The 27,967-nt window shown below is 46.1% G+C and overlaps 1 protein-coding gene and 1 long non-coding RNA gene across 16 annotated transcripts in view; one reads left to right on the forward strand and one right to left on the reverse strand.

Annotated features, from left to right (window-relative positions):
• KDM2B (lysine demethylase 2B) overlaps positions 1-27,967 on the forward strand; it is a 151,767-nt gene that overhangs the window by 80,937 nt on the left and 42,863 nt on the right. For all 11 annotated transcript variants that reach the window (XM_027044229.2, XM_027044226.2, XM_027044224.2 and 8 more), the window contains 3 exons: positions 2,293-2,419; positions 4,961-5,445; positions 23,209-23,295. In XM_027044229.2, the coding sequence (XP_026900030.1) occupies positions 2,293-2,419; positions 4,961-5,445; positions 23,209-23,295 (699 nt within the window). The remainder of the gene's footprint in view (positions 1-2,292; positions 2,420-4,960; positions 5,446-23,208; positions 23,296-27,967) is intronic.
• Positions 199-13,100, reverse strand: LOC106967548 (uncharacterized). 5 transcript variants are annotated; one of them, XR_008291778.1, is made up of 7 exons: positions 12,874-13,099; positions 12,290-12,351; positions 8,689-9,250; positions 7,071-7,204; positions 6,338-6,681; positions 1,341-3,830; positions 199-287 (listed from the first exon to the last, which is right to left on the reverse strand). It is a non-coding gene; the product is annotated as an uncharacterized LOC106967548 (long non-coding RNA). The 5 variants fall into 5 exon arrangements; XR_003415612.2 differs by lacking the exon at positions 8,689-9,250 and having other exon boundaries at positions 1,341-3,833; positions 12,874-13,100; XR_003415611.2 differs by lacking the exon at positions 8,689-9,250.

Here is a 27,967-nt window from a genome sequence, read left to right on the forward strand (position 1 = left end):
CAACTCAATTTGGTGAGGCTCGGAATTTGTCAACAAGTAATGTTGAGCAATCGTGTGTTTAATGTTCCCAGGCATGTGGCTGAAACCTTTTGAAGGCGAAGGGTGGAAGGCGACAACCCGTTTGTAAGTCAATTCTTTGCAAATTTTGTTTCCTGCGGTGCTCTCTTGGAAAAAAAAAATAAAAATAAAATGAAAAAATTTGAATTCCTTCATCAGCATTTATTTGTTTTCACCCAGCCGGTTTCCCTTGGGTTCAGCAACAATGAGGGGAGACTTCTCTTCCTCTCCTGAAATACAGCCAAAAAATAGATTTTTTTTTTTCCTGATCTAGAAAGATTCTCAGGTGCCATGGTGCCCTTCAATGCAGAGCGGCTTGGCTCGGACGGTTTCCCAAAATTTGAAAGGTCAATTGCAACTTCAGAGTTTTACCGATCAAACCTGAAGTCGGGAGATGTGAGTGGGGGTCTGAGAAGAGGTGAGCCTGCCTGTCCTCAGCCTGCTCCATAGGTACTGGCAATTGGTTTCAAAGTCTCTTGGTCCTCCCTCTGGAGCAGGGGTGGGGTTGAGGCTCCCAGACCCTTCTTTACAGGAGGAGGTCAGGGTCTGTCTCAGTCAGAAGTGCCCCTCTCCTTTTTAAACTCCGAAGGGCACTGATCCAGTGACAGTGAAAAAGGATTAATACTATCCCAGCATTAAAACCAGGGTTCTTGGGAAAGTAGCTGGAGCCAAGGAAACCGCTAGATGATGTTCCCAACTCCATGCATCCCCTGGAGGAGCTCAAAAGCATGCGGCGGCCAGGATCTCATTCCAACATACCATCCACCAGAGGTGGGGAGGTCAAATGGACCCACTAAGCAGATGGGAGAAGTGAGGCCCCCAACATGGGAAAAGGGCCTCGCTGTTGAACACTGAGTCAGCGGGGCCTGGGGTGGCCGGGGGACTGAACTGGGACTCTCAGGGCAGAGCTGAGGCCTTTTGCAGGTGGGCACTGTGAGAGAGGCAGCAAAATGGTATTTTAGGGCAAACGGAGGAGCTAAGTGTGCTTGTCTTTGCCTTCATCTCACATGTAGAACGTTGCCTGTACACTATTGCAGAAAAAGGTGGGAGCGTGTTCTTGCTTAACATCCAACTCCCTGAGTTTCTGGAAGATGATAGAGGTGAAGAGGGGTCTGGTCCCTTGAGGCAGACACACTGTTGGTGACAGGGCAAGAGAGCAGGCTGGGAGTGAGCCTGGACATACAGGATCTACGTGTAGCCTTGGAAGAGAGGGCTCAGCCCCCTGGGGTGGGGGCGGGAGGGAGCCAGGGACCACCTTCTCACCACCCTCATTCCTCACTAACCCTCTCAGGATGAAGTTTCCAGAAGGTTCATCTGTGCAAGGCCATCAGTGGTATTGCTTCCTTCCCATCTTCCTCTGCCATCTCGTCCATATAGACCCATCAGAATCCTCCTGGAGCCCAGGCCTTTTCATAATTCTGATACACAAAGCTGTCTGCACCTACACTTCCTCCCCTATAAGAAACTGCCAAAAGGGAATCTCCATCTGGTTTCCTGCACCAGACCCTGGTGTTAGAGTGGTCCCAGGTCACCGTGGGGACTTGGGTCTAGGGAGTCCTTCTGGAATATGGGCTGGGCAGTGCCAGGTGGTTGTCGGGGAGGAGCAGGAGGTGGGCCCCTCTGAGGCCCCGCCCCTGGCGGTAGGAGAGGCCACACCCCCTCCCTCCTCATTGGTCCGCCTCGTGTTGCCTCCTTCCCAGAGTGCAGGAGATGCTTGATAGCCCGTCTGCAAATGGGTAAGGTTTGGGGGTCGATTTCTGCCTTTCAAGGGGCAGGGAGGGATAGCAGAGTCTGTGTAAGAATTTTTTGAGAACAAGGAGGAGCCTGTGTTTGTTGTAGCTGGAATCAGGATCACATCCGCAGGTACCCGCACCCTCCGTCAGTAGGTCAGGGGACAACTCTTGTTTCTCTGCATCTCACAGAAGCACAAAGCGGACCCCATCCGCCTTTCCCTGGCGGCATGCAGCTCAGGGAGCTTTGAAATGATGCTGTCACATAGGCCTCTTTCTCCCCTCTTCCTCCTCATTTGTGCATGCTACTGGTATCTTGCCCCTTCCAGCGCCTCTCTCCTGCCTTCCGGCCCGCCTCCCCCATTTTTCCCCTCACACCATTTGTGCTCTTGCTTAAGATGGTGAAAATAACTCCCACCTGCAGAAACCCCCTCCTCCCAGTTTCCTCCCTGTTTCTCCTTTGCCCTCCAGAAACTGACTTCTACTCCTGGGTCTTTGCTTTCAGGTGCAGCCCAAATTCCGTTACCCCTTCTACTATGAGATGTGCTGGTATGTCTTGGAGAGATACGTATACTGTGTGACCCAGCGGTCCTACCTCACTCAGGAATACCAGAGAGAATCCATGCTTATTGGTGAGTGAAATGCGGACTGGCCGCCTCCACTGCTCAGCTGGGCAGGAAGAATTTTTTCAGTGTGGCCCCTGAGAGTCCCTGGGTTTCTGGAATTCTTTTGAACCGATAGATTCCTAGAGACCCCTTAGGAAGGGGAAGCCATCCTTGTTGACCTTCCATTTGGAATACAGGGTCCAAGAAAATGAAATTGTGACCCCCCCCCCCCCAAAGAGTCCCACTGGTGGCCTCCAGGTCTCGCTGGTGACCGTTTAGGTGTGAGGAGAATCCAGTCCAGGCATGGTTGCTGAGACAGGACCCCCACGGAGCAAATAATCCTGGTTGTTTTATTTCTCCATGGCCACCAGCTGATCCCCCTATCCTCACCCCTCTGCTGCACCTAGGGGTTGGTTTTTGTCTATATGGGAGCGGGCCCGCGAGGTGCAGCCAGTCCTCAAAATCTGAGGCCAGCTTTGAGCCAGCGGGAGGGGTGACCAGGGCTGGAGACACAAGCTTGCCAGAGCAGTGGGTGGTTCTGACAGAGGCTGGGAGAGAGCGTTTATAGCCACAGCTGCGGAGCCCTGCCTTACTTCCTTTATTTAAAGGGACATCACCCCCCAAATGGCTCAGTCCTTGAATCTTGACTCATAGGTGCCCGCCTGAAGTTGCCTCTAGCTGTGACAGTGAGCCCCCAGGAGCAATCTGGAGGAACACCCATCTTCCCTCTGTCCCTGCCTCTGAGCTGTTACTGCTGAGGGGTTTCCTGGATGCAAAGTCTGCTGAGCCTCATTCATGGTTTCTGTCTCATCACAGGGTAGAAAAATACGATCGGTCTGTCTCCTTTAGGGTTTGCACTGTTTCTTTCTCTTGCAATCGCCAGGATTTTTAGATTCCCTATTTTTTTTTTTTTTCCTCACTGCAAAAAGCCTTCTTCCCTCCTTCCCTTGACTTTCATCCTCAGTGACTTCTGGGGGTTTCACGCTGGGCATATGATGGGGAACAAATGTTTCTGCTGGGGTCTTTATTGGGAAGTGCTCCTTTACCTCCTAGAGGTTCAGTTTTGTCTGGGGAGTCTGTTGTGAGTCTCAAACATGTCAGATGATGTAATATTCAGGTGTGGAAAAGTCTGAGACCCCACAGCCTGCTCTTTGGAAGCTCCCAGCTTGGTAGGAATTAGGAAATGATTCTGAAATAATGAGATAACCCCTGTGGTTGTAGTAGCTCCACGTTCCTATGGGGACCGGTCGGTTGATTTTGTGGCAGTCCTCAGGACCAGCAAACAGGAGGTCACATCTCTCATTTGTGTATTTAGGGCCATAGGAGAACATCCCGATTCCATTTGCAGGCATGAGACAAAATCTTGAGGCGGCATTTGGGTCATTGGTGCCTGATTTTTTCTTAAAATTTCTTGTCTTTGTTTCTCATTGTCTCAGCACTCCTCCCACAAAAGAAAAGGGGGAGATGTTAGGCAGTTGCCTCATTTATCAAATGCTGGTTGTGCACCAGGACCCATGCTTAGTGATGCCTTACTGAATCCTCACCATAAGTGTTCAGAGGAAGCATTTTGTGCCATCTATATATATATATATTTAAATTTATTTATTTTGAGATAGAGAAAGCGTGAGTTGGGGAGAGGCAGAGAGAGAGAGACTGAGAGGATCTGAAGCGGGCTTTACACTGTCAGTGCAGAGCCTGAGGCAAGGCTTGAACTCACGAGCTGTGAGATCATGACCTGAGCCAGTCAGATGCTTAACTGACTGAGCCACCCAGGTACCGCGTGTGCCTTACATTTTTAAAAACATGTAGTTCACATATCCTACAAGGTAATGTGTACAACTCAGTGGTTTTTAGTATATTCCCAGAGCTGTGCAATCATCACCAGTCAATTTTGGGGTTGGTTTCTTTACCCCAGAAAGAAACCTGTACCCTTGAGTTATCTCCTTATCTCCCCCTACCCCAGCCTAGGCAGTCACTAATCTACTTTCTGTCTCCATAGATTTCCCCCTGTTCTGGATATTTCATATGAATCATTATATGTATTTTTTTGGTCTCATTTTTATATGTTGAAAAGTAAAATGCCAGGTGTATTCAGAGAGGTAAAGCAACCTGAATGGGAACACATAGCTAGGAAGAAACAGAGAGCTGGGATTTGAACCAACGTCTGACTGACCCCTACCTTTCTAGAGGCTGAGGGAGGCATAGACCATTAGAACTGTCAAAAGAAGCAGGGCACCTGGGTGGCTCAGTTAAGCGTCCGACTTCGGCTCAGGTCACGATCTCACAGCTTGTGAATTCGAGCCCTGTGTCGGGCTCTGTGCTGACAGCTCAGAGCCTGGAGCCTGCTTCGGATTCTGTGTCTCCCTCTCTTTCTACCCCTGCTCCGCTCATGCTCTGTCTCTCTCTGTCTCAAAAATAAACATTAAAAAAAAAAAATTAAAAAAAAAAAAAAAGAAGCCCGGTCTCCTGAGTAAAGGGGAGGCATAGTGAGTGGAGGCTCCAGGGACTTCCAGCAGGGAGTTTGGGCCATTCATCTCAGTCTTCTGCTGACCCTCCTGCTCCCTGTAGATGCCCCAAGAAAACCCAGCATAGACGGCTTCTCATCTGATTCCTGGCTGGAGATGGAGGAGGAGTCCTGTGAGCAGCAGCCTCAGGAGGAAGAGAAGGAGGAGGAGGAGGAAGAGGAGGAGGAGGAGGGTGCAGATAAGGTGCCCAAACTTCCGGCTGATGGTCCTGCCTCGCCCACCAGCACCCCTTCAGAGGACCAGGAGGCCCCCGGGAAGAAGCCCAAAGCACCTGCCATGCGGTTCCTCCAAAGGACTTTGTCTAACGAGTCGGAGGAGAGTGTGAAGTCCACGACGGTGCCCACAGACTACCCCAAGACGCCCACTGGCTCTCCAGCCACGGGGGTCTCTGCCAAGTGGACCCACCTCACCGAGTTTGAGCTGAAGGGCCTGAAAGCGCTGGTGGAGAAACTGGAATCTCTCCCAGAGAACAAGAAGTGTGTCCCCGAGGGCATCGAGGACCCCCAGGCACTCCTGGAGGGTGTGAAGGTGGGCAGGGGGTCGCATCTGGACCTGGGCGGCTGAGAAGGGCCTGGCAGTTCCCAGGGGCAGCTCAGCACAGGGTGGCTTGGTGCAGACTGTCCTGGGGGTATGTCTATGCATGGAAAGGGGCTTCTGGTCCAAGCAAGCCCTTGTAGGGCCCCTGAGCTGAGGCCACCATTGAGCTATATAGGGGGAGCTGCCTCTGTGGTTGGCAAGGACTTATTCTCAGCACTTATTGAAAATCTGGCAGGCTTTGCTGGCATTAGACATCATGGGTGTGCCCACAGTGCTGTTGTTAGGTTTGGGGACAGACCCCTCCATCCTGTTCAGCAAGACTCTGGGCTGGCTTCTCCCAGAGCATGCATCTGTTTCATATGACCAGTTGTGCCTCCTGGTGGTCCTCTAGGTGGCCTGCTGAGGTAGCCACCTGGGGTTCAGAGGTCTTTAAGCAGAGCCTAATTATTGAGTAAATATTCATTAAGCACCATCTGGGCTAACCGCTGGGGAAACAGAAAGCAGGAAGGCATTGGCAGCTTACCTATTAGCAGGGAAGTAGAAAGGAGAAAAAGTCAGGACATAGGGAATTAAGTTGCCTGTGGCATGCTGTGTGTACCCAGGGCATAGAAATGAGGTGAAGAACACTCATCAGCCACACCAGGTGCCAGGGCTCTGAGACAGTTACGCAGAGGGCATTTGGCTTGGGCCTTAGAGGTTGCATAGGAGTTCTCTGGAAGGGGAAGGCTGTTACAGGCACAGTGCACACAGGCGGTGTGTGTATTTCCTAGGACATACCCTGAGAGGCCTTGCCCTGTAGTAATCATCATCATACCATTTGTGGAAAACTGGCTACCTGTCAGGTACCAGTGCTAGGCAAGCTACCTCAACTATCTGCACTTACCAGATACGGAAGTAGGTTCAGAGAGGGTAAAGGATGTGCCTGAGGTGACAGAGCAGGTAAATGAGGGGAGCTGGGATGAGGACCTGGGAGTGGCTTAAGAGCTCTTGAGTGTATGCCACTATGCAGAACCACCTCTTTTTTCAACATCGGTCAGGCTTTTTGCTGTGAGGCCTCGGAGGCATTTAGGCTTCCTCTTCCAGTGTCTGATTCCCCAGTGAGTCCAGCTGCCTGCTGCTGGGGTTGGAAGCAATTTAAGTCTCTTTTTTGATGGCTGGAGACGATACCCAGGTCTTGTAAACTAGTTCATGCGTTCACTGATTCATTTAGGAAACAGGTGTCAGGGCCTGCAATACAGAAATATTAATAAGATCCTGTCCTCAAGATGCTCAGTGATCTGGGGGCTGAACTCTTATTGGAGTGAGACCCCAGGGCAGGCAGAGGGGCACCACCCGCAAAGGGAGAGGGTGTTCAAAATCATTAATCCAGATATATTTCACTTCATATAGAAGGTGTGTTCCTCCAGGTGCCATGAAATGAAAATCTTATAAACTGGAGGAAATTGCCTGGTAAAAGAACTCTGTGGTGACCATCCCTATAAAGCAAATCTTTACTTGCTTTGGGTCTTTTTTATTGACTCTTGACTTTTTTATAGGTTGCTGACCTCACCTGAGGGTTTTATATAAATTTGCTTATACACACAAAATTTTGCATGCCAGGTCAGGGGACTCCTAACCTGTTGGATTCCTGAGCCTGTTCCTGGACCCTGGGTTAAGAATCCTTAATCTCTCGGTATGGAGTTTTATCTATTGGGTTTCCCAAAGAAACCTTAGCATTCTTTCATGAGGCTCCTTTTTTTCTTCTGAGGTCCTTTAAAGTAAAAAAAAAAAACAAGAAGGAATTTTCATCAGTCATAAGACCATTAATAGTATTGGGGCCCCTACATATTGTGAGTTAAAAACACATTCATCTTATAAGGAAATGTTGTTCTGTGCTTGTGGAAAGCCCTTTTTTTACTTTAGATTTTTTTTATTTTTGAGAGAGAAACAGAGCATGAGAGGAGGAGGGGCAGAGAGAGAGAGGGAGACACAGAATCCAAAGCAAGCTCCAGGTTCTAAACTGTCAGCACAGAGCCCGATGTGGGTCTCGAACCCACAAACTGGGAGATCATGACCTGAGCCGAAGTTGGACACTTAACCGACTGAGCCATCCAGGCACCCCTCCGTTTTTTACTTGAAATGCATCTTTGTGTCTCTGATCTGTTTGTGTAGTGTTCCTGGTTCCTCAGTTGGTCAGATTTCTTTCTCGGGGTGAGACTTGGCCCCTCTTGTCTCTCACGTGTACCCCCTGATGGGCATCTGAGACTGGATTCAGCCTAGGCTGGTCGATGGTGTGGAGGAGGCCTGGGGGAGGGGTTTAGGTAAGTTTTAAGGAGCCCAGCCTCCTCCCTCCTATCCCCACCATGGGGTTCAATGGCAGGTTGTGATAATGTGTGATAATGCATGTCAATTGTGATGTGCTCTTATAGGGGTTTTCCATATATAAACTCATTTAAACCTCCCAACAACCCTCAGTAGTATTTTTACTAGCCTCATTTTGCAGATGAGAAAATTGAGGTACTGATAGGTTAAGTGATTTGCCCAAGACCACAATGGGGGAGTCCTTGTGTTTACCCCCTACACCATACTGCTTTGTAGAGAAATTCTCTCCCCTCTCAGAGGCCATTCTGCATTTAGGGAGAAGGTGGTAAGGGGACTGCTTGGGCTTTCTTTACAGAAGCAATGGGTCAGGCCCTGGAACAGGTTATAAATCAGCAGTCCCTGGCCAAATCCAGCCTCTTGGCATTATGTTTGGCCTGCACAGTATGAAATATATTTTTGTAATTACTTGCCAACATTAAAATATCAGAAAAGTCATAAAAAAAATATCCTAGCTCTCCTGGCCTGTGTTCCAGACTGGCTACCATTAGTAGGAAGTGAGTAGCAGCACCCCACTCCCCACCACTCCCTACTGCCTCCCTGAGTGTGTATTTATTATTAGGCTCTCACATCTTTTTTTCATATAATCTAGTCACTTAGCTCACTTATTGAACTTGCCTCTCTCTCTCTCTCTCTCTCTCTCTCTTTTTTTTTACTAAAATAGCAGAAGAGATGATTGATTGTGTACACGTTCCAAATGAAAACAGAATTAGTCCCGAAAGTCACAGGTCCAGGGCAAAGGACCAAAAGGGAGTGTTTTTTGGTCTGAACAAGCTATGTCTCTCAAAGGTGGTCATTGTGATCAGATGGTGCTGGATGTTTTAGATCCACTGAATCAAGTTCTAGAAAGTAGCTGTGCAGTTCAGGAACTCGTACCCGTGTCCCTGGCCTCTGGCTTTCCTTATTTCTGCTCCTGTGGCTTCCGTGGGTGCATAAGCTAGTGGTTTACTTGGACCTGTGTCCCATCTTTCTTCTTTTTCTCCTTAGCCTGTGCTTTTGCTTCTTCCTCCACTTGGCTCTCATGGCGCAGAGGTTTCCAGGAAGATGGCAACTGAGGCCGAGAGAGCTTGAATTGCCTATCTTTGGAGATATTTATGTTCTTGAGCCTTGTCTGGGGAGGCCTTTTGCAGCTTGAAGAGCTCGTAAATTGGGTAGACAGGTCTCCTTAGAGCCTCAGGAAAACTGGAGCAGCTGCTGGTGTCTAAGTGCTGTGTGGCCAGGAGTCTGTACAGGGAAGTGGGCCAAACATCTCTTCCAGAACAGGGGAGTTCTTGGCTGTCCAGCCAGGCCATTAGCCCCTCACGGTCCCTGGAGACCCAGAAAAGATGTGGCATCCAAGAGTGACCTTCAGACCGAGAGTGTTGTTACGGACACTGGCTGCACACACTTCGGTGCCTTTGTTCTCTGTCCTCAGATATTGAGCTTTCGTTTGTGCTGGCTGAGAAATCAAACGCAGGTCAGGAATGTGGGTCCCGTGTCTATGGGTATCCCTACCATTGAGTGATTTGTGTCTCTGGCCAATGGTGGTTCCCACTTGGTGACTGACCAGTTATGATCTTTGGCTGTGTTGCAAAAAGACAACATTTTTCCTTCTGTCCTTTTCTCCAGGGCCTCAGAGATTGCTGCTGATGGTGGTTCATGGTAACCAGAGGCCCCTGGGATTGGAGACGGTCCCAAAACAACTCGGTCTCCAGATGGCTAGGTTTTGGCTTTTATCAAAAACCCATTTTTGGGGGCCGCCTGGGTGGCTCAGTTGATTAAACATCCGACTTTGGCCCAGGTCATGATCTCACAGTTTGTGAGTTCGAGCCCCACATTGGGCTCTGTGCTGACAGCTCGGAGCCTAGAGCCTGCTTCAGATTCTGTCTCCCTCTCTCTCTGCCCCTCCCCTGCTTGCACTCTGTCTCTCTCTCTCTCAAAAATAAATAGACATTTAAAAAATTAAAAAAAAAACCGTTTTTTCATTAAAAAATTAAAAAAAAATTTTTTTAATTTTAATGTTTATTTATTTTTGAGAGAGAGCAAGAAGGAGCATGCATGCACAAACGGGGAGGGGCAGAGAGAGGGATACAGAGGATCTGAAGGAGGCTCCACGCTAACAGCAGAGTCCGAGGTGGAGCTCAAACCCACAAACCGTGAGATCATGACCTGAGCTAAAGTCAGATGCTTAACAAACTGAGCCGAAGTCAGATGCTTAACAAACTGAGCCACCCAGGCGCCCCCCCACCCCCACCAATTTTTTATTTAAATTCTAGTTAGTTAACATACAGTGCAGTATTGGGAAAACTCATTTTTTCCTTTCATTTGTAATGTATTTATTAAAAATTTTTTTTAATTATTGAGAGACAGACACAGAGTGTGAGCAGGGGAGGGGAAGAGAGAGGGGAAGACACAGAATCTGAAGCAGGCTCCAGGCTCTGAGCTGTCAGCACAGAGCCCGACGCGGGGCTCGAACTCACAAACCACCAGATCATGACCTGAGCCAAAGTTACTCAGGCACCCCTGTAATGTGTTTTTTTTAATTGTGGTAAAATACACATGACACTATTTTGTCTTAAAATGTTTTCTTTTTTGGGGTGTCTCAGTGGCTCAGTCAGTTGAGCATCCGACTTTGGCTCAGGTCATGATCTTGAGGGTTGTGGTTTCGAACTCCGTGTCAGATTCTGTGCTGACAGCTTGGAACCTGGAGCCTGCTTTGGATTCTGTGTCTCCCTCTCTCCCTGCCCCTCCCCCACTTGCACTCTGTCTCTCTCTCAAAAATAAATAAACATTAATTTTTTTTCTTTTTTACTTACTAGATCACTACTTTAGAATCTTCCAAAATGTTCAAGAATTGGGGCACCTGGGTGGCTCAGTCGGTTGAGCATCCCACTCTTGATTTTGACTTAGGTCGTGATCCCAGGGTCATGGGATCGAGCCCTATGTCAGGCTCTGTGCTGAATGTGGAGACTGCTTGAGATTCTTTCTCATTCTCTCTCTCTCTCTCTCTCTCCCCCTCTCTCCCCTGCTGCCCCTTTCTCCTGCTCCTGTTCTCTCTCCAAAAAAAAAAAGAATAATGGAATACTAAAAAAATCTTCAAGAATTTACCATCTTAACCATTTTATTTTATTAAAATACTTATTTTAATTTTTAAATTTATTTTATTATTATTATTATTTTAATATTTATTTATTTACTTATTTATTTATTTTTTGAGAGAGAGAGAGAGAGACAGAGTGTGAACTGGGGAGGAGCAAAGAGAGAGGGAGACACAGAATCTGAAGTAGTCTCCAGGTTGGAGCGCTTGGGTAGCTCAGTTGGTTGGGCGTCCAGCTTCGGCTCTGGTCATAATCTCTTAGTTCGTGGGTTCCAGCCCCATGTCCGGCTCTGTGCTGATGGCTCAGAGCCTGGAGCCTGCTTCAGATTGTGTCTCCCTTACTCTTTCCCCCTCCTCCACTCAGGCCCTCTCTCTCTCTCTCTCTCAAAAATAAATAAACATTAAAAGAAACTAAAAACAAAAAATGAAGTAGGTTCCAGGCTCTGAGCTGTCAGCACAGCCCGACGCAGCACAGAGCCGACGCGAGTCTCAAATTCATGAAACGTGAGATCATGACCTGAGCTGAAGTTGGATGCTTAACTGATTGAGCCACCCAGGCGCCCCAATATTGTTTTAATTTTTTTATTTTTAAGTAATCTCTACACCCAATGTGGGGCTCAAACTCACGGCCCCCAGATCGAGTCACATACTCCACTGACTGAACCAGCCAGGCGCCCAATCTTAACCATTTTCAAGTGTATAGTTTAGTGACTTTAAGTACATTCACAATGTTGTGCAACCACCACCTGTGTGTAGTTCAGAACATTTTTAACATCCCAGACAGAATCCTGTCCCTACTAGCAGTCAATCCCCATTTCCCCCCTCCCCTTGTCTGCTTTCTGTCTTTATGGGTTTACCTATTCTGGGTATTTCTTTTCTGTAAAAGTTTCAAGTGTTCCATGATCAATGTAAGAAAAATTAAACATTGTAGGCTGGAGGCTAGAAAAAATGTCCTCCTCCTCAGCTTTCCCAATTGGAGGTAACCCCCTGTTACTCATCTGCTAAATATATTTCTGGGGCTTTCCCGTCGTCCCCATGTATACATCATTTTTAAAAATTTGGATTGCAAGTTGCAAAAGCAACTTGCTTTTGTCCCTTAAAGAAGCTTTTTGTGTGTTTATCTTCCTGTAAGTCTAGCTTATACTCTTTTGGGGGGCAGAACTTTCGAAAGGTGAGTTTGTCCTTGCTGTGACCCTGGGGTTTCAGTAGTTCCCAGTGAGCTCATTTGTACCTTGAAAACTTGCCTTGAGAGGGTCTGGATTTAGATGCAAACCAAAACGACCACCCTGACTTCATTTATATTGTGAAAAGAAAGATTCAAGCGTCTTGTAAAAATCGAACTGAGAAAGCCATTTCCTTTCCCTGTGTTTGTGAAATCCTTGGGGTTTGGCACTGAGATACCTTTAGCAACTTCCTTCTTTCAGAGCACTTCTGCTGGAGGAGTGTAGGATATTGGCCTGTACCTAATGGGGAGAATAGGAAATCAGGACACGAGACCCTTGAGTTCTATTTCCGTTTGTTCTTTGCCGCGTGCTGTGTGGTCAAGTCATTCCACCCATCTGTTCACCTGCACGTAAAACAAGAGTTTGGGACTAGCTGTGCTTTGTCTTGGTGGGAACCAGATTCTGTAGGTCCTTGGCTGTTCTGAAGGGCTTCACCAGTTGAAACCTGAGTGTCTTGACTGTAAAACGGGGCTAACAACAGGGACCTATGTCCCTGAAGTATTTTGAGTGACAATGAGATAAGGAATGCCTAGCGCTCCTAGTTAAACCTGTGGAGAATAATTAGATATTCATAGGTGACAGCCCAAGGAGAGCCAGCCTGGCCTTGGCCAGCTCCCCACCCTTCCCCAGCTCTGTCCCATCTCTTAGCTTCCCCCACATCCATCTTCCAGGTTAATGATTGCTATCTGGGTGAGTTTCCTAGGGCCTGCCATAACAAAGAACCACAGACTGTCTTAAGACAACAGAAACTTATTCTCTCACAGTTCTGGAGGCTGGAAGTCTGAAATCAAAGCCGTGCTTTTGCTCTGAAGGCTCGAGGGGAGGAAGGAACCTTCCTTGTCTTTTCCAGTTTCTTGTGATTGCCAGCAATCTTTGGCATTCCTTGGCTTGTCCCTAGATCACTTCAATCTCTGCCTCCGTCTTCGCATGGTTGTTTGTCTTTTCCATGTGTCTTCTTCTCTTCTGAGGACATCAGTCATTGGATTAGGTCCCACCCTCATCCACTATGACCTCATCTTAACATGATTACATCTACAAAGACCCCATAACTTAGTAAGGTCACATTCTGAGGTTTTGCACATGAATTTTGAGGGCCACGCTATTCAACCCACTGCATCATCTTTTTTCTCTTCCATCTTGGATTTCCAACAGTAAGATGGGAGTTGCCCTGGATGCTGTTCCTTCTAGAAGAATCTGTACTTTCAACTAGAACTCAGGGAGAGAGAGATCTGGTTCCTGTCGGGAGGAAAGGGAGGCATGGTGCTGTTTTGGGGGCAGGTCTACTCAAATTGACTGTAAATGACTTGAAAATTACCAGTGCATTGCAAGGTTGTGAGGGTTTGGGTCTAAGTGGGTGGTGACCAGTGAGGTTGGAGATAGGAGGATCTTTGTCAATTACCCCATTGCAAGGTTATTCTGCAGCTGTTTTTGTTAGTTAAAGTAATACCAGACTCCCCTGGCTGCCAGACTGTCAACTTGGATGACAAAGGCCAGCTCACCACAGACAACCACCTTTCTTGTTGCTTGGAATTGTGGGGTTGCATGGAATTACGGGGCTGGAAGAGCCAGCGAGGGGCCATTGTTTTCAGGTGTTTTTTATGTATATATATATATATATAGTTTTCAACATAAAAGAAAGAAATCAATTCTATTGTTCTTTCATTGAAACCCAAATATAGGAAAGAAAATGATTGTAAATTAAGAGTACATTATCCAAACATGTATTATCTTTTAAGACCAAAGTTTCTGGAGTCAGGCTGAATCCCATGTGCCATCCATTAACCAGCTGAATGCTCTTGGGGAACGTGATAAAATTCAGTGAGGCAACATGCATAAAGCTTTACTTAGCGCAGGCCTTTAAGTGCTCAGTAACCTGGAGCTGTTTTATTATCATTACTATTATTGTTATTATTATTATTATTATTACTATTATTATTTCAGACACCGTGGAATGAAAACAGGCCCATTTAGGGATGAGTGTGAGAGTTTGTGAAACCCATGAACGTGTATACAGCTTTTCTCTCAGGGGGTCATCAACCCTCACCTCGGAACACAGCTGCTTGTTTAAGCCCCTCCCCCGCCTTGGTGTTGTGCAAAATAGTAAGGTGTAGAGCCCAGACCTCTGGAACTATTGGCTTTTTAATTTATCACCACCACCACCACACCTGCTTCAGAAGAGCCAAAAAGCAGGAAGCCAGTGGGAGGTCTGCAGCCCGGCTCCCTCCCGCCCCGGAGGATGGCCCAGAGCATAGAGAAGGTACCGCACAGATTGAGTGGGGCTGGGGGTCTGGCCTCCAGTAGTTGCTCAGGCTCTCCTGTTGGGGGCTGGATGTAATATTGAGCCGTGTGTTTTGTATTTTTGCTGGGCAGGGAGGGGATAGAGGGTTGACACAAAGGTGAGTGAGACAGGCCTAACCATCTACTATGACGACAAACCATGCATACTCCGAGTTCTCTGCCTGCACCACCTCAAGGGAACGGAGGAGGACTGCCAAGGGCCAGAGATCTGAGTTCCAGACATCTGGGCAAACCCTAGACCTGAAAAATGGATAGATTGTCCATGTCAGATGGAGCTTTTTTTTAGCCTAAAATTAACTTGTGGGAGTTATTCTCTCTCCTAGTTAGGCAGCTCAGTCAGCTTTTAGACTGCCCTTCCAACTAAATAAACTTTTACATTTCCCTGTGCTTAGAACTTGTGAAGTAGTGGAATTCTGCAGACAGAGGACAGGGACAGTGTATTCCAGCAGGAAATGTGACATAAGCCACAAGAGATGGCCAAAAGTTGTTGAACATTTACTATGTACCTGGTACCTTCCATGCATTGTGATCCTTGCCACAACCTGGCGAGGTGGAGACTATTATCATCCCATTTCTTAGATGGAGAAACTGAGACTCAGAGAGATGTAGCGACTTGCCCAAATCATGCAGCTAAGAGGCTTTTAGCCACAGTATGCTACGGCAAGTTTGTGCTAGTTGCCTGTCACTGCCATAACAAATTAATTACAAACTTGGTGACTTTTTAAAATGTTTGTTTGTTTGTTTGTTTTTTAGAGAAAGAGAGAGAGCATGAATAGGGGCAGGGCAGAGAGAGGGAGACAGACAATCCTAAGCAGGCTCTGCGCTGTCAGCACAGAGCTCAGTGTGGGGCTCGAACTCCCGAACCGTGAGATCATGACCTGAGCCAAAATCAAGAGTCGGACGTCTAACCGACTGAGCCACCCAGGACCCCCAAACTTGGTGGCTTAGGACAACAGAAATTTCTTCTCTCACAGTCTGGTCTGCATCCTGAGAAGGCTCTAGGGGGGCATTCTTTGCTCTTCCAGCTTCTAGTTGTTCCTGATGTTGCTTGGCTTGTGGCTGCATCCCTGCAGTCCCTGCCTCTGTCTTCCCACAGCCTTCTTCCTTGTGTCTCTGTTCACATCCCCCTCTTCTTTCTCTTATGAAGACACCAGTCATAGGATTTAGGGTGCACCCTAAATCTAGGATTATTTCATCTGGATAGCCTTAAACAATTACATGTGCAAAGAACCTGTTTCCAAGTAAGGTCACATTCACAGGTACCAGGGATTAGGATTTGAACATACCTATCTGGGAGATATGGTGCACCCCAGTACAGATGGGTTTTTACAGGCGGGCACATGGTGGCTGGGCTGGGGCAGAGGCAGAGAACTTGAGAGGCCCAAAGTGCATTGAAATCCAGTTCCTGTGGCAAGCAGAGGACCCCTTAGTCTGCTAGGTTCCTCAGAGCAGCATCGGAGCTGCTCCAGGCCTTGTGACCTTGTTACCTTCCTTTTTACCTATTGATTCTTTCCTGATGCCTGCCTCTGCTTTATTATCATTATTATTAACACCCCACCCTAGGGAATGGTGGGGCCTGAATCTATTGTTAACCATTTAAACTCTCTGAGAGAGTTAGAGTAACAGGGAACAGAGGCCCAGCACATCCGTTGTCTGTGGTCATCTTGTTGGGTCAAAAGCAGGGCAGTTTCCAGCAGAAACAGCCTCTAGTGTCCTGAATCTCTCTCTCTCTCTCTCTCTCTCTTTTTTTTCTCAAATTTTTAAATGTTTATTTTTGAGAGACAGAGAGAGACAGAGTATGAGCAGGAGAAGGGCAGAGAGAGAGACACACAGAATCCAAAGTAGGCTCCAGGCTCTGAGCTGTCAGCACAGAGCCTGATGCGTGGCTCAAACCCATGGACATGGAGATCATAACCTGAGCTGAAGTTGGACGCTCAACTGACTGAGCCACCCAGGAGCCTCAATCTTTCTCTTATTTACTTACTTACTTATTTATAGCATGCACAGATGCACAAGTGAGGGGAGAGAGAGAGGGGAGAGAGTCCCAAGCAGGCTCCATGCTTAGCACAGAGCCTGATGCAGGGCTCAATCCCACAACCCTGGGATCATGACTTGAGCCGAAATCAAGAGTTGGGTGCTCAACTGACTGAGCCACCCAGGCACCCCCCAATCTTTCTCTTTTAGAAAGTCTGCCCGAGGCTTTCTAATTGGGAAGGTTTATAGGATGTAACCCAAAGGCCCCTGGGCTCGTATTACCTAGTCTCTGCTTCCTAGAGCCCCAAGGAGTGTATAAATTCTGCAGAGCCCAGGGAAGCCAGTGACAGGAGTTTCTTCAGCACAATTTATTTCTCAGAGATCTCCAATTTGAATAATCTCCTTTTTCTGTAGCCTGTCACATACTAATGAAAATACTTCTCTGAGGGACAGAACCCCAAGCGCCCCCTGGTGGCCAGTGAGGTCCATGGGGGAACTGCTTCCTACAGTGAGTGTGTGTGAGGTGCCCCACTCTAGGGTACTTGGGGAGGTCTCTATTAATTTTTGATTATTATTTATTGTTACTAATGTATTTTTAGTTATTAATAATACTTACACCTCCAGTAATAGCTTTTTGTAACCAGACAGTCCTCTAAAGCGGCCTCACCTTGCTTGTGAGTGATGGACTCCAGCTTGATACTGAAATGATAGGAAATCTTGAGACAGTTCAGAAAGAAACTCCAAGAAAACCAAGGTGAATGGACTTTATTTTCAATCTTACACAGAGTAGCATTTGTATACTGGTGGCCCTTGGGCTAAACTGGCCTACAGATCTTGTTGCGCTCACAATTGTTTTTTTATTTTTGTTTTTGTTTTATTATTATTATTTTTTTTAAATTTTTTTTCAACGTTTATTTATTTTTGGGACAGAGAGAGACAGAGCATGAACGGGGGAGGGGCAGAGAGAGAGGGAGACACAGAATCGGAAACAGGCTCCAGGCTCTGAGCCATCAGCCCAGAGCCTGACGCGGGGCTCGAACTCACGGACCGCGAGATCGTGACCTGGCTGAAGTCGGACGCTTAACCGACTGTGCCACCCAGGCGCCCCTATTATTATTATTTTTAAAATTTTTTAATCAGTTGTCAACATTTAAGTGATTTCAGATAAAACTCTGGATCTTTGATTTCTTCTGGAAAATCAAAGATCTGGTGGGGCTTTCATGTCCACAAGAGGTTAGTAGGTTGGAACTGAGTAGCATTTGCCCTCTTTAAACTGGGCCTGTGCCTTCTAGTTTGCATAGACCACACCACTGTCTAGTGCTCTCATTTGTTGATATCTTGCATTTTATCTGCTTGGTTCCTGGAAGCATTTGAGTTTGTCATCCCAGCCTGGAGTTTGCAATTAGGGTAAGGGGGCAGGAAGCCCTGTGGAAGTAATGGGCCCCCTGCTGCAACCATATGGTAAGATAGGTATATATATATCATTCCAATATATATTGGAATATATAATATATATCCACACATATATTGAAAGGTTTTGCCTAAACACAGAGCATCTTACTTGACAATCTTTTTTTTTTTTACCTTTTTTTGGGGAGGGTAGGGAAATATTCTTAAAAAACCCCACAGAACTCTGATGTATGGTGTAGCAGGTTGTGAAATTCCTAGGATTATTATTTTTCTTTAAGTTTATTTCTTTATTTTGAGGGAGAGAGTATGCATGTGTGAGGGAGGGGCAGAGGGAAAGAATCCCAGGAAGGCTTACTTGTTGTCAGTGCGGAACCCAGTGTGGAGCCTGACCCCACAAACCATGAGATCATGACCTGAGCCGAAATCAAGAGTCAGAGACTCAACTGACTCAGCCACCCAGGAGCCCCTCATAGGATTATTAAGAACCACGAAATGTCAGCGAAACTTTGTGCTTATGCGGACCCATATTGGGCCTCGTGCCTCTTCTGTGACTGGGGCAAAGTTTGAAAAATGCTTTGTAGAGGGGTTAGTGGCTGAATTAGTTCTTGGTCTTAACTTGCAAGGAATAGGCAAGGATAACTCACTTCTGTATTTGTTAATCGAATGGTAAATATGAGCCCAGATTGTCTCCTAGGCGTCACATTTTTCAATAATGAGGTATAGGTCAGCTGTAGAGGTTGCTGGAATGGTCTCCGGAGTCTTTATCACCACTATTAATGCCTGGGCTTGTAGTTAGATGGGCCTGGTCAGTGTCAGGTTCTATCACCTCCCAACTGTGTGACCTTGGGCAAGTCACTTGACTTCTCTGTACTTAAGTTTCTGCTTTTGTGAAATGGGCAAGATCGGCCCTATCCCCCAGAGAAGATTAGTCTGGAGCAAGCACTTAACAAATGCTCCTAGAAATGGTAGCAAAATCACATCTAGCTTCATGGCATAAAATCAACATTAGATATCACTGTTCTAAGCTGTGGCTTCCTCAAGGTCACACAGTCCGATGTTGTAGAACTTGAACCCAGATCTTCTGACTCTAGAACCAGTGTTGTTGCAGGCATAATAGCAGCAGCTTAACTAGCAAAATATTAGGTCCCCTATGTGTACTTTCTAGAACCTCCGAATCCATTCCTTAGGGAGGGACTGCTTTGTCCCATTCTCTCCTCCCCTTTTAAAAAAATTGTGGGGCACCTGGGTGGCTCAGTCAGTTAAGCGCCCAACTTTGGCTCAGGTCATAGTCTCACGCTTTATGGGTTCAAGCCCCACATTCAACAGCATGGAGCCTGCTTTGAATCCTCCATCACCCACTCTCTCTCTCTTAAAAATGAATAGACACTTAGAAAAAAATAATTAAGACATTTTTAGAAATAAATCAATAATTTTGGTAGGGGCGCCTGGCTGGCTCAGTTGGAAGAGTGGGCAACTCTTGATCTTAAGGTTGTGAGTTCGAGCTCCATGTTGGGTGTAGAGATTACTTAAATAAAAATAAGACATTGCAAAAAGTTTTAAATTGTGGTAAGTTATACATAACATAAAATATACCATTTTAATCATTTTTCAAAGTGTCCAGTTCAGTGGCATTAAGTTCATTCACACTGCTGTAGAGCCGTCACGACTATGCATTAAGCAACACCCTGCTTCTCCCTCCCTCAGCCCCTGGCAACCACCGCTCTATTTTATGCTTGTATGAATTTGACTACTTTAGGCACCTCATGGAAGTAGAATTATGTACTATTTGGCTTTTTGTGTCTGGCTTATTTCACTCAGCAGAATATTGTGGCATGTGTCGCAATTTCCTTCCTTTTTTCAGGCTGAATAATATTCCATGGTATGGACAGACCACATATCATTTATTCATCCATCCCTTGATGGACACTTGGGTTGTTTCCAAGTGTCCTTTGGCTGTTAGGAGTAATGCTGCTAGGTTCGTGGCCCCCCTCTTTTGTTTAAGGATAGGTTGAGTAATACCGTGGTTAGAGCACAGGTTGTAGAGTGGAGGGTCTCCACCTCTTACTGGTTGAGTGGTCTTGGACCGTTCCTTCACCCCCTACGCCCTGGTATTCTCATCTGCAAATGATTGTGGTCTGTCTCCCAGTGCGGTCAAGCAGTTGGATGACCGAGTGGATATGGCATGTTTATTACAGTGCCCAACACAGAGCAAACACTCAATACATCTTATTCTCCTACATCCATTCAGCAAAACATGTGGTACCTGCCTCCTGATGTTTCCATTTTACCCCTCACCTAGCCAGTCCCACCTACCCCAAGCAGTGGGTCAAGGCAGAGAAGGGGCAGCGGGAATGACCCACTAAGGCCCATGTAGTAAAGGGTGCAGTGTCTGCAGTCTATTTAATTAAAAACCAAAACTGATCAAAAATTGGTCTGCTTTTTATCATCATTGGGAACTGGCGATTCTAAACAGCGTCACTGATGAAATGCTCCTCCCCCCAGGCACGGATCGTTCCCACTGCCCCCAACCTTCCATAGCCTCTTTCATGCCCCTTGTGAGGTCCACATGTGTGTTGAATAATGCTGTGTTCTTGGTTCCCTTCTGTTCTATTTCTTTTTTCTTTTTAATGTTTATTGATTTTTGAAACGGAGAGAGAGACGGAGCACAAGCGGGGAGGGGCAGAGAGACACCCACACAGAATCTGAAGCAAGCTCCAGGCTTTGAGCTGTCAGCACAGAGCCCAACGCGGAGCTTGAATCCACAAACTGCAAGATCATGACCTAAGCCGAAGCCAGATGCTTAACTGACCGAGCCACTCAGGCGCCCCTTCTTCTTTGTTAAAATTTTTTTAATGTTTATTTATTTTTGAGAGAGAAAGAGAGACAGAGCCAGAGTGCAGGAGGGGTAGAGGGAGAGGGAGACACAGAACCTGAAGGAGGCTCCAGGTTCTGAGGAGTCAGCACAGAGTCCAACGCGGGGCTTGAACTCACAGACCAAGATATCATGACCTGAGCCAAAGTCAGATGCTTAACTGACTGAGCCATGCAGGCGCCCTGTATTTTTTTTTTTTTTTAAGATTTTTATTTTTTTTAAGTAATCCCTACACCCAGCATGGTGCTCGAACTTACAACCCCAAGATCAAGAGTTTCACGCTCTGCTGGCAGCCAGCCAGGTGTCCCTGTTGTATTTCTTTTTAAATACTCTGCATACATGTTAGAAAGCTTGGCAGCCTAATTATCCTGTTTTCCTTTACGGTAGCTGTTACTACTGTCTGGCATTTTAAAGATTGCTTTTTATGATAGGACTTTATGTTTCAGAATGGCGTCAGATTGACAGAAAAACTCAGCAGGTAGTATAGAGAGTTTCCGTTTACTAGACCACACCCCCCACCATCCCATCCAGTTTCCTCTGTTATTAACATGGTACGTCTGCAGAGTACATTGGTTACAATTAAAACCAGTATCTGTACATTATTCCTAACTAAAGTCTATAGTTTATTCACGTTTCCTCAATTTTTACCAAATGTCCTTTATTTCAGGATCCCACCCAGGATACCTCTACCTTTGTAACTGTCATGTCTCAGGCTCCTCTCAGCTGTGACGGTTTCTCAGATTTTGGGGGGCTTTTTTTTTTTGTTGACCTTGACAGATGTGAGGAGTGCTGGTCAGGGATTGAGTAGAAAGTCCCTCTTTGGGGATTTGTAGCTTCATTTATTTATTTTTTAAGTTATTTACTGGAGGGTTACTGTAAGTCATTGTGCAAGGCTAGGGATATAACAGTGAAACAAAACATTTATAAACAGCATTTATAGGGGCGCCTGGGTGGCTCAGTCGGTTAAGTGTTTGACTTCGGCTCAGGTCATGATCTCACGGTTCGTGGGTTTGAGCCCTGCATCAGGCTCTGTGCTGACAGCTCAGAGCCTGGAGCCTGCTTTGGATTCTGTGTCTCCCTCGCTCTCTGCCCTCCCCCACCCGCACTCTGTCTCTGTCTCTCAAAAAAATGAATAAACATTAAAAAATTAAAAAAAAACCAGCATTTATATATCAGTGACATTGACGCTAGGCTTGGAGAAGGCTGCAGGGGCTGAGAATTGAACCCAGGCAGCCCCGAGTCTGACCCTTGATCACTGTCCTGTTTGCCACCTCCCATGGGCAGAGGAGGTGGATTTGGGATGTTAGGTAAATTTTGAAAAATCTGGCAACCAAAGGCACACGAGGAAAACTAAGACAGTAGATGGAATAAATTACAAGTGAGTTGGATTCATTTCCAGTGGGTAGATGAGGAAAGTGAGTTAAAATACTCTTTCCCTACATTTCTCTTTGGAGCTCTTCTGTTCTTCTTAAGTTCTCCTGTGCAACTTTCTCTGCTTTTAAATGTTCCTGCAGGAATGCTTTTGCACAACACAAAAATTAATGGTCAAGGTCGGAAGAGGCCAGTGACAGATCTGTGTCTGTCCCTAAAGGCTAATGGTGCATTGCGGATGCAACTAAAAAACCCATGTGTGGAGTGGTCTTGGGCCGGGAAGTCTGGACCCAGAAAGTGAGTTCAGGGGCTCTGCCCTCCTGGTCTGGGGCAGCGTCTGAGGCCTTTGAATCTTTCTGAGCCTTGATTCCTGTGCCTATAAGTTAGGGATAATTCAGTAGAGTAGCATCTTGCACCTGGATGAGGTTCTCAAATCAGTCACCGCCTAAGGCCGAAATCTGGTAGAGTCAGAATTACCTTTGAAAAGCCTTCAGATGACATACAAAGATGTGAACACAGCGTGCCATGTGGGAGACCCTTGCCCAGCCTGGATGTATGTCTATCACAGCCCACTTTTCTGCTGGCATTTGCGGCCATATGACTCCATCCTTGGTCAAACCAGATTAAGTATCTACCAGTGTTTATGAAGCCCATGTTGTAATAAACAGTGACATGTCTTTACACACGGGGAATAGAATACGCATGACTTACTGGCTGAGTCAGGTCTCACAGGTGTCAAGACCTCGTGGTTAGTGTTGCTTTTTTGTTTCTCTGCATCCATAGTTGAGTTTTTGTACATTGGAGTATTTTAGTGCACTGCCCAGCCCACTCCCGGGGTACTTGGTAAGGATTGAATGAGGTTGTGTGTGAGTCCCTGGTGCTGGAGATAAATATTTAAATATTTGGCACATTATAAATATGATCAGTGAGTGATACTTTCATGGAAGTCATAGGGAGGTGAGTGATTTACTCTTTAAACATTTTTTGGAAAGGAGGATGTTGTGTGTCTTGTGGTCTCTGACGGACCCTGGTGACTTGGTTTCTACTGAGTGTGTGGGTGGTGGGTGACTGCAGAGGCCTATCAGTCTTTCACTGGGTTAGGTCCAGTCTTAGCGCCCTTCAGAGACCTTCCCTCTACTCTGGGCTAATATGGCTCCTTTGTTTGGCCACAGAATGTCCTGAAGGAGCATGCAGACGACGACCCCAGTCTGGCCGTCACTGGGGTCCCTGTAGTCACTTGGCCAAAGAAGACTCCAAAGGTAAGATGCAGATTGCCCGCAGCTGAGGGACCATTTCCGCTGCCTTTCACATCTCCTCTAAGATGAGTGTGGGCAACTTTTCAGTGGGGACTCCCGGCCTAGGGCACCCCAGTTAAGATGAATGTTTTTGGTGATTTGTCTATTGCAAATTTTTGTTTTTTGAAAGGAATCATTTTCCCTAGCTGTGGAAACTGCAGGCAGTGGTGGCCACCTGGTGGCCACTCAGAAAACTGTGGGGAAATGATGGCTCACTTATCCCCTTCTTTCCCTTCCTCCCTCCCTCTCTTCCTTCCTTCCTTCCTTCCTTCCTTCCTTCCTTCCTTCCTTCCTTCCTTCCTCCCTCCCTCCCTCCCTCCCTCCCTCCCTCCCTCCCTCCCTCTCTTCCTTCCTTCCTTCCTTCCTTCTTTTTTTCCTCCAGTTGCTTCAAGGACTCTTTCCTCTCTTTTGAAAGTAACTTTTTTTTCTCTTTGTAAACCTGATTGATGCTCACCATGAAAAAGTCTATTCAAATAGGAAAAGGACTAAGACCCTAGGGAGAATGACAGTAATGTCACTGAGGGCTTACCAGGAGCAGGTTGCTTTGACTCATCCCCTGCATCCCTTATCTTCTTTAGATTCCCAGCAGCCCTGTGGGGCAGACACTTGTGACTCTCATTTTACAGATGAGGAAACTGAGGTTTAGGAAGGTAAGGTCACTTGTGAGGGCACCTGGCAGAGCCGAGGGCAAGGCGATCGGTCTGACAGCACAGACTAGACTGTTAACCAGTGTCTACCTCAAAGTCCATTCTGCAGAGAAAACCAGTAACATTTTGGTGTGTCTTCTTCCAAAGTCTGTGCTGGGGTAGGACACGTATGTATCAGCCCATCTGCCGACACTCAGCTCACCACTTTCTTGAGCAGGTTATAGATGCTCCCTGGGCCCTTACTTTCCTCATCTGTAAAAAAGGGTTATACCAGCACCTACTCAAATGGTTGTTGTGACGACTAGATGAGATAATGCATTGTTGAATTTGTTTCTGGTTAACTATTAAAAAAAAAAAGGAATAATGTATGCAAAGTTCTTAGGACAAGGAGTGACCAGTGGTTAGTGCTCTTTAAATGTCAGTTGTGACTTCAGCAGCCTCTTTGTTGATGTGTATTTTGCCAATTTCTGGGTTGGTTTTTTTTTTTTTTTTCTCTTATAAGAAACATTTAGAGGAATATTCTAGATCTGTGCTGTCCAAAATGGTAGCTGCTAGCTGTATGGCTATTGAACACTTGAAATATGACAAGCTCAAATTGAGATGTGTCAGAAGTATAAAATACACAACAGATTTCAAAGACTTAGTGCAAAAAGAACACTGTAAAATTACTCATTAATTTGTTTTTTATATTGATTGCATGTTGAAATTAGGGTTGCCAGATTTTAGAAAGGATCCCCATTTAAATTTGAATTTCAGGTAAACAACAAATAAAACTTTAAGTGTAAATATAGCCCACATATCACATATACTTACACTAAAAAAGATTATTCATTGTTCATCTGAAATTTAACTGGGTGTACTGTATTTTTATTTGTTAAATCTGGCAACTGTAGTTGAAATGATAATATTTTGAATATATGGATTATTAATGTTAATTTCACCTTTTTCTTTTTTCCTCTTTAAATGTGGTTACGAAAAGTACATAAAAGTATATGTGTGGCTCACTTTACATTTCTATTGGTCAGTGATGTTCTTAGGTCATTCTTTCCACTTTTGTTTGATTATCTCCTTAGGGTATATTCCTAAATGTAGAATTGCTGGGGAAGATGGCCCCTATTACTTGTAGGTATTGAATTCTAATTCTCTTTGAAGCTTAGTGGGAATTTAGGTGGCAGTAGAAAAGAAAAAGGATTCACTTTCATAGCTTCTGCCATTAGTTTCCCAATCTATGGAAGTGAGTGGGGTTTTAATGTTCACTTTCCCCTACATGGGCAATAAACACAACCACCATTGCTCAGACCGCAAACTGTACCTGCAAACATAGCGCCTTGCAACAACCTAGCCGGGCCCCACGGCTGCTCTGAACTTGAAGAGGAAATGGTGGCTTTGCCTCACTGCCTGCTCCCCTCCCAGCTAAGGAATTGCTTTGGGGGAGGGATTGGGGTTTACAGAACATGGGCTTTGAAAAAACAAACTTGCCACGACCCATTGTAATCTCAGAATTAATGGAGGGGTCCAAAAACGAACTTCTCTGGGGGAAAGCACTTCAGGATTACTGATGTGTCCTGTCCTTTGTGCCTCAGACCCTCAGTTTACTCCTGAGAGGCTTATAGGCATTAAAAAAAAAAAAAAAAAAAAAAAAAAAATCAACCCTCTGCCCTTTTCCTCCAAAGGGCTTGAAACAGGAAGCAGGCTTCTGGGGGGAGTAGCCCTTATCTAAGATTTTTGTGGAAGATTGGTGTATAAGCACGGGTCTATACACAAGGTCACGTGGCTAATATCAAATCTAGGGGTGGGGGAGAGACTGAAGCCCTTCGGCTGGTTAGAGAGTGAAGAGAGAACATTCGAGATTTAACAATACTAAACCAAACAATACTTTGAGGGTACCGGTCTTTTTTTTTTTTAAACACCTTATAATGAAACAGATACAACTTGCTTACCATATAGTTCTCCCGCTAAAAGTGTACAACTCACTTTTTAGTATAATTGGGATATTTAGAGAGTTGGACAGCTATCGCCACAGTCTAATTTTAGAACGTTTTCATGCCCTCTGAAAGAAAGCCCATCAGCAACCAGTCCCCAACCCCTAAATCTTCCCCTCCCACAGCCCCTGACAACCACTAATCTGCTTTCTGTCTCTATGCATTTGCCTGTTCTGGACATGTAAATGGAATTATCCAATACTTGACCTTTTGTGACTAGCTTTTTCACTTAGTATAATATTTTTAAGCTTCACCCACATAGTGGCATCTGTCAGTATTACATTCCTTTTTATGGCTGAATAATATTCCATTGTGTTTGTAGACCATACTTTGTTCATCCCTTGTCCAGTTGCTGGACCTTTGGGCTGTCCCTATCTTTTGGCTATTGTGAATAATGATGCCCTGAACATTCTTGCACAAGTTTTTGTGTGGATACATGTTTTCATATCTCTTGGGTAGATGCCTAGGAGTGGAGTTGACTGGTCACATGGTAACTCTGTGTTTAACTTTTTGAAGAATGGCTAGACTGTTTTCCAGAGTGGCTACACCCTTTTACACTCCCACTGGCAATGTATGAGAGTTTCAGTTTAACCCACATCTTCACCAACACTTATGATCCATCTTTTATATTTTTAAAAAAAATTTTTTAATGTTTATTTTTGAGAGAGAGAGAGACAGACTGCGAGCAGGGGGAGGGGCAGAGAGAGAGAAAGAGACACAGAATCAAGCAGGCTCCAGGCTCCGAGCTGTCTCCACAGAGCCCGACACAGAACTCAAACCCATGAACCTCGAGATCATGACCTGAGCGGAAGTTGGACGCTCAACAGACTGAGCCACCCAGGCGCCCTTATCCATCTTTTTGATTTGAGCCATACTAGTACTGTCTCTTTCGTTTTCATTCAGCTTATGGTTTCTACAACTCATTTGAGGTTTATTGTGTGAGTTTGCAAGGGCTGCAGAAACTATGTGCGTGGCTTAGAGGACAGACGTTCATTTTCTCACAGTTCTGGAGGCCAGAAGTCAGTTGGCAGGATGCATTTCTTCTGGGGACTCTCTCCTGGGCTTGTCGATAGCTGTTGTCTCTCTGTGTTATCACGTGGTCTGCCCTCTGTGTGTGTGCCTGTGTCCTAATCTCTTCTTATAAGGACGTCAGTCTTGCTGAATTGGGACCCACCCGAATGACCCCATTTTAACTTAGTTACTTCCTGAAAGACTTTATCTCCAGGTAGTCACATTCTGAGGCACTGGGGTTAGGGCTTCAACATAAGAATTTGGGGGGCAGGGGGGGACGCAATTCAACCTGTAGCATTTATCATACATTATTTCAGAGCCACAAAAAAAGATGTAAGTAATATAATAATGAACTCCATGGCCCCCACTCAGCTCTAGAAATAAATTATTGCCAGTACAGCCCCAACCCCCTGTAGTTTCCTACACAATGTATGGACCAATCTTTAGAGGTCTTTTTTACATCTTGTTTAATCCTTACAACGAGGCTGGGAGGTGTGGATAGTGTTATCTCTGTGCATGCAGTTGAAACCGGGGTCTCAGAGAGGGATGCCGGTATGCCTTGGGCCACACAGCTTGTGAATGGAGAGGCGTTAGTGCCCAGATCTGAGGAACTCGTGCAGTGTGGTGGAGAAGCGGGGCGGGGAAGCCCGCTGCCCTGTGTATGCATTTCCTGGCTGGTGGGGTTAAAAAGTTCACAGGAAAAGAAGTAACTGAACGACTGACTGCCTGGGCCGCCCGGGGTCTGTCCGTTCCCAAGTTTGCAGTCCGCTTGCTCCCAATTTGATGCAGGTTGGGTTGAAAGATCAAGGGTGTTCGTTGAGGCTGTCAGGATGCGAGGTAGGGAGCGGTATTGGGTCTGGGTCAGGTTACTTAACAAGTAATTAATGCTAAATGATGATTAGCAAGAAATGCTTTGATCTCCCACCTTGTCTCCTGGAGAACAAAGTCCCTTTCTGGAACTGATTAGGTGCTGTGAGGTCATTTCTGATGTCGTGT

The sequence above is a fragment of the Acinonyx jubatus genome, chromosome D3, assembly GCF_027475565.1.
Source record: "Acinonyx jubatus isolate Ajub_Pintada_27869175 chromosome D3, VMU_Ajub_asm_v1.0, whole genome shotgun sequence".
In the NCBI taxonomy this organism is placed as follows: Eukaryota; Metazoa; Chordata; class Mammalia; order Carnivora; family Felidae; genus Acinonyx; species Acinonyx jubatus.